A 12,189-nucleotide genomic window follows, 5' to 3' on the forward strand; every position below is an offset into this window, starting at 1 on the left:
CCATTGGAACTTCCAACTACCTACTCCTGAGGATAACCTTAAATCTTCCAAGGCAACATATCTGCTTCCTAGCCTTCCTGTGACCACAGACTATAGATCTCATCAGCTCTGAGATGTTGCTCTCATCACTAGAGGATCTAGACCTGATGCTAGAACAATTTTCAAAGACTATCTAATGTTCATAAATGTTTACCAATCAGCTCTCTGGGGAAAAAAAAGATGCATGTATGATAAACTTTGAAGTTTCATGTGCATTAACGTTTCCTCCATCTTTTTTTTCAAGTTTCAACAATCAACAAAACAATAAATCAAGACATGATTTGCAGTTTTTGCCAATTTCTGGGGTGTAAATGCTCACACTCAAATTTTAATAATTGGATCTTTAGAGATAGTTCAAGCTGACTCCAGCATATCCTTGACCTTCTCTAATGGAATCATTTCATGGTTATTGAAACTAAGATCCCAAGAAGTTAGCCCAAAGTTACAGAGGAACTCGGCATCAGAGGTAGAATTCAAAACTAGGTCCTCTGACTCTAGACTTAGTATTTTCTTTTCACTGGCCCACACTGCCTCTGAGAAGATCTCTCCAAAGATTTTTCCAAAGGGGCAGCTCATCTTATATCCTTCAAAAAATCCAAGATAAGTCAGATTTACAAACTAGTTTCCTTTATCTGTAAAATTAGAAGTTTAGACTAGATGTCCTCTAAGGGCCTTTCATGTCTAGATTTATGAAACTCTAAGATCCCAGTCCCTTCTCTCTTCCCCCATATGCACACCCATTTGCTTACATTTCCCCCTTCTCTTATGCCCCCAAAAGTAACACCTATATCTTCTTGTTCTCTTCTCAGACTTAGGACATAGAGCCATACTCTTGCATCCAAGAAGCCATTCCAAATAATGCTTCATTACTTCTTACCATATACGTAGGAAATTCCAACAAGCTCAAAGATTGCAATGATGACCAATGCATATGAAGCTGCATATGTGTCCACAAGTTGAAACATGTAAATTCCACCCTAATGGAAATGAAGAAAATTCAACAGTTATGTACCCTGTTGATATCATCTCTCTCTTTCCGTGCATCATATACTCTAAGGTTTACTTTGTAGAGATGGCTGAGTTTCAGGTGAGAAGGTATGCTGGATGTCATTCAGTCAAAGAATCATATAATCTCAGGGCTCTGTGGTACCTCAGAATTCCATTAGTTCAATCTTTACCTGAAGAATTCCCTTTGTGAATTCCTAAAAGTGAATATCCAGCTTCTGAAATGACAACTCCCTGCAGCAGCTCATTCCACTTGGGACAGCTCCAATTATTTGTCCCTACATTATCTGAATTAGTATATTTTCAGATGAAGAAACTGAGGCACAGTGAGGTTAAATGAACTTCCCAGAAGCCCCCATGGGTGGTAGGCAGAAGAATTTAAACCCTGATTTATTGACTATAAATCTTGAGATCTTCCTACTAGCATATGTTGCAACTCAATACTGTAGATTCCACAGAAAGGATCAATAACTACTTCAAGTTGGGGATAGCTTGTGACCATTGTGTATACCTCACTTCAATTAAAAAAACAGGGAATCTGGTCACATTATCAGATCTGTCTCAGAAAACATTCTAGACTAATCGACAGAATGAGAACAGAAAAAGGTCTAATCTCTTAAATGGAAAGGATCAAGGTTCAATATGAAGAAAGTCATATTAGTGTTATCAATACTTCTCTTTACAAGTATGTCTCACTTTAAATAATTGATCCTTTGCCCCTTAAGCAAAGACAGTGGGAAAATGTTGATATAAATTGCATTATATTGCATTAATTGCAATATCAATTGCATTAATAAATGCTTGGCATATTATCTTGGCTATTCCATTCACATATGAATTGGATCAGATGGCCAGTGAGGTCCCTTCCAATTTGTAAATTCTGTGATGCTATGAAATAGAATGTCTGGAAATAGAGAGATAATAGTCCCTCTGTCCTCTGACCTGATTATACTATACTTGGAATATTTAACTTAATTCTATGCCACATTTTTGGAGAGACATTGAATAACTAGAGAATATCCATAGCAACATGACGAGTATTTTGAAGGATGCCAAGAGCATTCCATCAGTTGAATCAGTTGAAGAAATTGAGAACATTCAAACTGGAGAAAAGGAAGCTTATGAGTACTATAATAGCTGTCTTCAAGTACTTGAAAGGCTATTGTGTGGGGACAGAGGTCAGAATTGTCCTCACTCACTCAAAAGAAGCTGTGGGTGAAAGTAACTGAGAGATAAATTGTTCCAACTCTTCTGTGTTTGGTAAAGGAAAGCTATCCAATTATTAGAACTACATCCCCAAAGCAAAAAGAACTGATGCAGGAGAGAGTAGGCTTCCCCTCACTAAGATCTTCAAGCATAGACATAGGAGGTAACCTTTAGGGGGAATTTTTTTATTGATTGAACTAGAGTGCTTCTGAGGTCCCCTCCTCCTCTAATATGCCACAATTCTCTAGTTATCACTTAAATCTATACTATTGGCATTTATGTTGGCTCTTCAATTGTCGAATGACTCCTATCTCATGGATATTCATTTTTCCCTCCTAACCCTCAATCTAATGAATTTATATTACTTAGATTCCAATTTATATCTGAAATCTGTCTCAAGACCCCAACTCTGCTATAATTTCCCCAAGGACAAGGGTTTTGTCTCCTTTATGTTTGAATCCTCAAAAATTAACATGGTGTTGTATACATAGTAGATAATTGCTGAATAATTATTGATTTTAATTGTTTAATTCTCTTCCCAAATTTTAAGGCAACAAAAAAATTTTTGACCTATTAAAAAAAAACACTTAAATGTGTTTGAGAAACTTAGACCTCTAAATGAATCTTGTGGTGGATCTTACATTAAAGCAAATAATCATCCAACAACTTCTCTATTTTGCAAATTCAAGTTTCTTTGTTTGGGGTTTTCTTAGTTAGGCACATCCATTATGTGACTGACTATCTGGGCAAAGAAAGATACATCTATTCATTTCTGTTGGCCAAAATGGAGCCAGAATTCATTCTGCCTTGTGAATCCCTAATTAATTTGTATAAACCCTATTTTTGTGGCAGCAACATTTGTTTTTCAAAGTGCCAAGTAAATATTAAGTCCATAACAACAGCATCAATAAATGAATCATGAATGAGGCAATGAACAAATTAAGTAGAAAGAGCCATGTCCTCCTCTTCCTTCCTTTCCCCAGAAGACTCCCAGCAAACAACTTACCTGAGTAATCATAGGAAAGCCCATAATGAAGAAACAAACACAGCATCCAAGAGTAAAGACAGGTTTGTGAGTGCGCAAATACTTTGGAAACTCATCTGAAATGGATGTCACTATAGTCTCAATGGTGGCAAACTGTGAAGGTAAAAGTAAAGGAAAATATTAGTTATGTAGCCTAAATAAACACAACAAAAATGCTATTTTTCATTCTATAAAGGAAAAAAAGAAAAGAAGCTATTTTCTTTAATAACCCAAAAGAACTTACTGGAGTCTCATTACCACTTATGTACTAAGAGAACAATAAGTTTGATTTCTTAGAATTCTCCCTCCCACCTGTCCACACACATTTCATCCATCGGGACATTGGAAACTTTTCTCTGTTTATTAGATACCTAGAGATTCTTTTCTTATCATTCCATTTTCTTTGACTTTCTACATAGGGGAAAAAAGACCTTCTTTATACCCAATTATCTAAAATTGATAAACCTGTTCACATTATTGCTTTTACATTTTAATCCCTACTTTATATCTTAGTAACACCTCTAAGACAGAAGGGTAAAGGCTAAGCAAACAGGGTTAAATGACTTGTCCAGGGCCACAAAGAAAGTATCTGAGGCCAAATTTGAACCCAGGTCCTCTCAACTCTAAGCATGGTACTGAGCTGCCTACCTGCCCCTTATCCATATTATTCATTAAAATAATTTTTCCTAAAAAATTCATCATTTTCTTCTTCCTGAATCAGTTTATTCTTCTCTCCTACCCTCCAGTAATTTTCAGCAAGAAATGATAGTGACAACTGAAAATAAACAGAATAGATACTGGTATGCTTTTTTGAAATACATATTCCCTTCAAAATTTCAGAAATCTCCCCCCACTTCTTCACCTTCCCCAGGAAAAAAATCATAAAGTCCCTAATTGTCTTCATTCTTCTTCAACTGTTTTGATTACTGCCATCACCAGCCCAACTATAAGAAAAGACAGTTGTGTCACACCATTCACCCACACACGCTTTTAGCGATTGTACTTTGGGAGAAGTAAAGGAAACAAAAAAAAATCACCATGGTGTCCAGCCCAAGAGTCAGGAGCATCAAGAAGAAAATTATGGCCCAGAATGGAGAGAGAGGAAGCCTGGTTAAGGCTTCAGGATAAACCACAAAGGCAATACCAGGTCCTGAAAAAGACAAAATATAGGTGATTAAGGACTGACCACCCCTTAGCATGCAGAGCATCCAAGGATAAACCAGGGAACATTTGAGCATCAAACCTAGCCCAAGTGGTAGGCATGACTTTCACGAAGTCTTCTCCAATTATACTATAACCAGCAAACTTCCCCCACAAACATGGCATGGCGCTGATTTATATATCCAGTGCTAAGCACAGTGGTTGGCACTTAATAGGCACTTAATAAATGTGTATTATATTGTACTGTATCATATTAGACCAATAATGTGCCCTGTGTGTGACCATAAGCAAATCAATCATCTTCTCTGGCCCTCAACTCTTTCATTTATAAAATGAGAGGGTTGGACTTGGAGAAGCAATGCAGTATTCGTGGAAAGAATATTGAATTTGGAGTCCCAGAATCTGGGTTCAAATCTTCACTTTTCAACTTTCAGAATGATAATAGAAAGCAGGATGGATTGGCAGTCAGAGAACAGGAGTTTATAACCTTGGCTTTGCCCACTTAATACCTGTGTGACCACAGACAAGACACCAGTGTTCTCTGGACCTTAGTTCCTTCTTCTCTAAAATGGGAAGGTGTCCTATAAAGTCCCTTTTAGGTCTAAATCACTGATTCTATTCAGTTCACTACCTGTGTAATTTATAAGGTCCCTTCCAAGCCTAAATCTCTGAACCTATAATATGATTCTATTCAATTTATTACCTTTATGACCTCAGGGAAGCCACTTAACTAATCAATCTGGCCTTCAATGTCCTTATCTGCAAAATTAGTCTGGGCAGAACAGTGATTCCATTATTCTACTCAGAGAAGCTGCATCCTTGCCAAAAGTAAATCATAGACAACAGCTAAAGAGCTATGGGACTTAGCTTCCTTTTCTTTAAAATAGGAATGACAGATCCAGCCTGATATCCAGCCTTACAACAAGATCTTAAACCACTAAAGAGATGATTCCTGTTAAGGACTTTTCTTTAATAACCCAAAAGAACCTATTGGGTCCTCATGATGTTCAAAGAGAACAATAATAGTTTGATTTCTTAGAACTCTCTCTCCTACCCATCCACACACACATACATGCCCCAATCCTTCATCCATCAGGACATTGGAAACTTTTCTCTGTTTATTAGATACCTATAGATTATTTTCTTATCATTTCCATCTCTTTTGATTTTCTACTTAGAAGGAAAGAAAGATCTCCTTTATGCCCAATTAGCTAAAACTGAGAAACCTATCCATATTATTTGGTTGTTGTTTTTTTAATCCTCACTTTCTTTCTTACTAAAAACTCTAAGACAGAAGGGTAAGGGGTGAATATAGATTTCCTTCTTAAATACTAAAGAATCAGTTCGTTAGAACAGACAGAAACAAGTTAATGTCCTATGCTGGGGGATCTACACTGAAGATTGTGAAATAGGAATCACAGCATCTGGAGTTTATAATTCAAACATAACAGCACTTTTTAAAAATGAAATTTTTCAGGCTGTTGGCTCTTAATGTTGCCTGGGGCCTTGGGGTATTTAAAAAATAAAGACTTGAATGGCTGAGACACTGCCGCTTTATCTATGTATTGAACAGACTATAACCGAACTTTTAAATACTCCCAGTGTGAAACATAAAAGGAAAAGTCTGAATTAAAGTATGGCTCAGAATGCATAAAAACAAGATAGTCATGATTAGAAGGCTGTTCAGTACCCCGAACAGATGAATCTCTAAAGCCAAACTGTACATCTTCCAACATTCACTTCCCAAGGATCTAAGTATAGCAAGTTTTAAGAGAATTATACAATTTGAGCACAACTCGGTTTTCTAAGTTCATGGATATTCAGGGGAAGAGTAAGACTGGGGCAGAATATTTGTTTTTAAAAATTTAAGCACTGTTCATTTTCATTTCCCACCCAGAGAAGGACAGGAACTTGACCTGTGATTTCACTCAAACACTTGGGGTCTTAGAGGGTTGTGTAGAGTAAAAATGAAGCCCAATGCAGCCCTACAGTAACCCTTCCAAATGAGGCCTGAACCAGATTAAAATGTAATTAGAGCAGAAGCTAGGTAGCACCATGGGCAGAGTACCAGGCTTGGGGTCAGGAGGACCTAGGTTCAACTCTAGCCTCAGATACTTCCTACCTGTGTGATCTTGACTTAAATCCATTGCCTAACCCTCACCACTCTTCTTTCTTGAGACTTGTATTTAGTATCAATTTTAAGACAGAAGGGAAAGGGTTTTTTTTTTTTAAAAGTAAGACTTTTGCTGAGAAATCCCAAAGGAAATCAGGGAAGGTAAAAGGAAAGAGAAAATTCAGAGATAGGAGACAGCCGGTGAAAATGTATGCAGTGTGGAGATATAGCATTGTGTAGGCAATATCCAGGAAGTCAGTGTCCCTGGAAGAGGATGAAAATTGAGTTGGAAAAGTCTGGAAAAGTGGGAAGGGGCCAGATTACAAGAGGATTTTTATATTTGATCCTGTGGTACTTGGGAACCACAGAAGTTTATTAAATAAGGGGATTGGGGGCTATGAACAGTCATAATTTAGGAAGATCTTGCTAACAGATAAGTAAAGGAAGGACTATAGTGAGGACAGACTTGAAGCAGGTAGATCAAGGAAAAGCAATAGCAGAGACATGAGGAAATAAGGATCTATAACAAAATGGTAGCAGTGTTGGAGGAGGGAAGGAGCATATATGAGAGATGTTATGATGGTAGAAATAAGATCTGATGAGATATAAGGGGTAAGAGAGAGTATGAATTTGAAGATGACACTTAGGTTTCAAACTTGGATGGAGGATACTCAATATGTATCAGAGGTAGGACACAGACCTGGTTCTGAAGTTGGCTCTCTATCCTCTATACAAAAGCTATCTTTCTTTTAAAAAAAATTCTATTATGGTAAACTTCATTTATCCAAAATTGCTAGAAAAGAAAGCATTCTGATTATAATTAGTCTTGTTAGGTGAGGAATATCCTCCAATAAAATGTCAGCTCTTTGAGGATGATGAATATTTTTCATGTGTCTTTTCATCCCTAAGACCTAGCAGAGTGCTTTGCACATAATAGACATTTAATAAGTACTTAAATGTGAACAGCTGAAGCAAATCTTTGTCCCACAGATATTGACAATGGTTCTAAGATGTAAAATATAATAACATATTCATGTCAGAATAAAAACCATTCATATCCTTAAATGGATCCTTAATCTCATCTGTGGAGGTATTTCCTCCCCCAATCATCCAATGGCACCCTGCTTTCCTAGAAGGTTCTCATACCTTCCTCCAATTCAATAATCACTTAAGTATCTATTATGGGCTAGACTTCGTGCTTGGAACTGAAGTTAAAAATACAAAAATGAGAGTCCCTTATCTCACAGAGATCTACCCAGTATACACTGGGAAGCTTTATCTGGTTCTTTAAATATTCAAGGAAGCCAGCACTCAGATTGCCCACTGTTTACCCTTAAGACTTGTGACAGCCAATCCAACTCCTTTTCTGGTCATTCATGTCTTTGATGTCTTCTTTGCCATCACTTAGACACAAGTATGTTGTAGCTGACCACAAATATGACCACTTCTCTCGGGGTCACCTACCATTTTGTTTCCATTGAAGTAACTGTGCTTCATGATTCTCAGTCCAAAAAATAAATAAACATCACTGAAATGATATTAAGAACTAAAACTATACAAAACATAATTGATTCATTGTTTGATGATAGAAGATATTATGTTGCCCCCAAGTCACAATTTTGAACATCAGATTGACATACAGGAGTGAGGTCATAGAAGGTTATGATCGATGCGTATTGACTCTAGGGCATCTTTCTACTAGTTGTTTTTGAAATAAACCTCTGGCACTTATTTGTTTGTGTCTTATAAAAGAAGGTTGCAAAATTGTAGTAGAGGGAAGAGTAGGGGGGGGAAATCTGTCTATCAGTTTTATTGGTTAAAACTCCAGGAAAATGGAAATTTCAAGGGGCTCTCAATTTTTTTTGACCAGCAATACCTCTTCCCCAAAAGTTTGGATATCATTTAGGATTTGAAACTAAATGGAATTTTACCAAGTCATTCCCAAGGAATCCCCAAATTAATTTAGTCTGTTATCTCAAAATGAATCCTAGATTAATTGACAAAAAAGTATACTGATCCAGGCACTAGGGATGCATCATTAATGATGTGTTTATTTAAAAATATAAGGACTGGACCTATGCTTTCAGTACAAGTCAGCTTTCACTTTTTAAAAAGGGATGAAAAGACTTTGGGAAAGGATGGCCTGGCAAAACTTGAAAAGCCAGAGAAAAACTAGAAAAATGTGCCTTCCTCTCTCCTTTGTAGAGTTGGAGAACTAAAGAGTGAAGCATTAGAAGAAGTGAAGCATTAGGAGATGCAAGATAGCTAGGTAGCTCAGTGGATAGAGTGTTACATTAGTGTGTCAGGAAAACTTAAGTTCCTTTTTGGTTCAAATGCTGCTCACTATATTACCCTGAACATGGCATTTTATCTCTCTATACCTATATCCTCATCTCTAAAATGAGAAGGTTAAATCTGATAGCCTCTTAGTTTCCTTCTAGTTTTAAATCCATAATCCTATGACATTGTAAGTACCCAGCTGAACTGTATTCTAGAAATTTGGGGCACCTTCCACAATCTGCTTTCAACCTACATAGGACAACTAAATAGTATGATGGAGATTATTGTAGTCAAGGAGTCTTGAGTTCAAATCTTGTCAAAGATACCATTGCATCCTGAAGAATCATATATTCCTGCTCTTCTACTTCTTATCCAGATTATCTGGCTAAACCTGTAGGTCCTCAGTTTGCGCATTTGAAAGATGAGGGGATTGAACTAAATGATCATTCTATAGTAACATATTACTCATAATTCTATGATTCCCCCTTCATAGATTATTGATACACTACCATATAGATTTCCTTATTTATAAATAAGCCTCCTATAGATGCAAAATTATTTGAAAGTTATAGGATGATCAAGAAATTTCTTTAAAGGATATGACTAGGGAAAGACTCTGCACTTGGGCTAATGTAACCCTTCTGGCTTGAGAAATTACCTTCTCCCTATATCCCCATCAGCAAACTCATCAGCTTTGAAAAGGTGCTTAAAAAGTAAAGCACTCCCAATTCAACTAAAAAGTAGGTCTCCTCATAAATTTGCCCAGCTACTCTTTTGGGATGAGAAGGTTCATTGGATGGTAAACTCAATCCTGCCCAGTGATTAAATGATTCTTTGGGGATGTTGTGGGTACCAAGAAAGATAAACCCCCCTAGAGGGATACTTAGCTTATCCCTGAGAGTATATGAATTCCCCAAAGAGAGAGGCTCCCTAGAGCCCTTTCTAAATACTATTCTGCTACAACAAAAATGAGCTTCCTTCAGGGCTGAATTTGCTCTCAGGGAGGAATAACTAAGCCCCAAGGACCAATTGGCTCCTTAACACTTTGGAGTTATACAGAGTACCATTAATGCACTAGGGCAGAAATTAATAAACCCTGGGTAGCCTAGAGGAGTTAATTCAGTCCTAGAGGAATCAAATTCCTGAAGTTTGGCTCTCTCACCTAGAAGAATGTCAAACAATATCTGATCCTGACCCCCTTGATAAATGTGTTTGGGTTTTTTGGTCCACTTGAGGGTCCCCACTTTTGTATCCTCCCAAGAGCCTTGCACATAATAGGCACTAAAAATATTTTGTGATGGAAGAATGTGAATAAACTGGACAGTGGTCCTTTTTCCAGGTAATCCTCATTCTGAATCCCTGTAAGATGGAATTTGTATCTTTGGATTGTTTATGGCTCCTTATGGGCAAAGGGAGAAAGCTGAGATGAAAAGGTAGTGCTGTAACCTAAGTTTCTCTCTATACTTGGTTCCCTAGCATTAGCTGTAAATAGTCCTTTATATTATATTCTCCATATGCAGACTGATTCACCAAACTATGCTAAGCACTGCCAGTTCCTGAATGATCCAAGGCATAGTCCATCTATCTCTATATCTATTAGTAAAAAAGATACTTTACTGAACTTCCCAAATATTTGTTCTTGACTTTGACTGGTAAATGGATCTTTTACTGCCTACTTTAGAGAATTAAACTATTAAAATAGTTTGAGGAGTGACTCTTAACTATTCCTTTCTTTGCAATCTCTTGAAAATTTTATGCAGCATCTTCAAAATTGGGTCACCTTTGGCAAAGATTAACTTGGTATCTGGCCAGATGCAGCTGCTCTTACCTATTTCAATTTCTTAAATGCCTTTTCCACTTACTCATACAGCATATTAAGTTCTGAGATTCAAATGTGGTGGTCTTACTTTCATCAAGTATGAAAACAGACTGCTATAAAAACACCAGCAGATCTGTTACAGTTCACATTTATCTGCTCTCTGCCCTCCATGGTCATCTATAAATACTCTCAAGATTATCTAACTTAGTTGACTCTCTTGCTAAGGGAGCCATTCTCCTTTTTACTATTTTTTTCTATTTTCTGGAATTCAAAAAATACCTAATTATTCCACTTTTAGCTGAAATCAGAACATTGCAGAGGACCAAGAGCCATTATGCATCTTAGAAGAATCAAAACTGTAGGCAAGTCATTGGGAAGACAGATATAAGTATACTGCAACATAATTCTAAATATCACTTGAGTATTCCAGATGGGAAAAGATAGGTACCACAGTGGATGGAGTACCCAGCCTGGAGTCAGGAAGATTTATCTCCTGTGTTCAAATCTGACCTCAGATACTTCCTAGCTGTGTTACCCTGGCTAAGTCAGTTGATCTCAGTTTCCTCATCTGTAAAATGATTTGGAGAAGGAAATGGAACACCCCCCCCCAGTATCTTTGCTAAGAAAATTCTCAATGGGGCCACAAAAAAATCAGAAGCAACTGAAAAATGCCTGAAAAACAACTACAAAAGTATGCAGACCATATATGTAGCCTCAAGCTGAGAGAATATACAGACATCCTGTTTAGTGCAATGATACCCACAAAATATTAAAAAACAAAACTCAGAGGTAAGACTTCAGGATATTTGGAAAATACATGAAAGGGCATGGATAAGAATCACAAAACATTAGAAGTCAATTGAAAATTATGATCTGCAAGGGTAAAGGGAATATGCACTCCAATTTGATATCTACAGTAAAATAATCAGAATTTTGGATTTTCAAGTCAGGAGACTTTGTGATGCAATTGCAGCTCTGTTACTCAATGCCCAAGTGACAAGCAAATCATTTAACTTCTCCAGGGCTTACTTCCTCATTTGTAAAAGGAAAGATTATATTACATGGCTTCTTAAGGTCCCTCCGGTTCTAAATCTATGATACTCTCAAAATACGCAAAATATTTTTTCAGTGGTGATATTTATCATCTGCTTTATTTTTTTTTTTAGTCATACCCCTTTACCCAAGGAGAATAGTAAAGACTCCCTGGAAGCACAGATTCAGAAAAGCTATTAATTGACCAACTAAGAATATTGATGAAAGACACAAAATTAAGAAAAATTCTTATAATAGCTGGTTTAAACAGTGGAAACTCTATTCTAGAGTCACAATGGGAAAAATTTGTTCATTTAGCGTTCCACTGTCAGAAATGTGATGACTCAAATGTCACCCAGTCCATCATGAAAGGTCTCCTTTACCCTTTGTTCCAAGTACAAGGAATGGGAAGAATGGCCTAAAGAATGGTGGCTAGGACTAATGCCAATTCTGGAATCTCAGACTTGGAAGGGGTCATCTAGATAATACTTTACCATGAATCCCCTGGAC

General features: G+C 37.0%; 1 protein-coding gene across 1 annotated transcript in view; it reads right to left on the bottom strand.

Annotated features, from left to right (window-relative positions):
• Positions 1-12,189, bottom strand: part of SLC6A5 (solute carrier family 6 member 5) — a 68,707-nt gene that overhangs the window by 21,370 nt on the left and 35,148 nt on the right. Inside the window, exons 11-13 of the mRNA XM_007497167.3 lie at positions 4,312-4,424; positions 3,257-3,388; positions 917-1,016 (exon numbers count right to left, since the gene is read on the bottom strand). Coding sequence (XP_007497229.2) covers positions 917-1,016; positions 3,257-3,388; positions 4,312-4,424 — 345 coding nt within the window. The remainder of the gene's footprint in view (positions 1-916; positions 1,017-3,256; positions 3,389-4,311; positions 4,425-12,189) is intronic.

Source organism: Monodelphis domestica, chromosome 6 (genome assembly GCF_027887165.1).
Source record: "Monodelphis domestica isolate mMonDom1 chromosome 6, mMonDom1.pri, whole genome shotgun sequence".
Lineage (NCBI taxonomy): Eukaryota > Metazoa > Chordata > Mammalia > Didelphimorphia > Didelphidae > Monodelphis > Monodelphis domestica.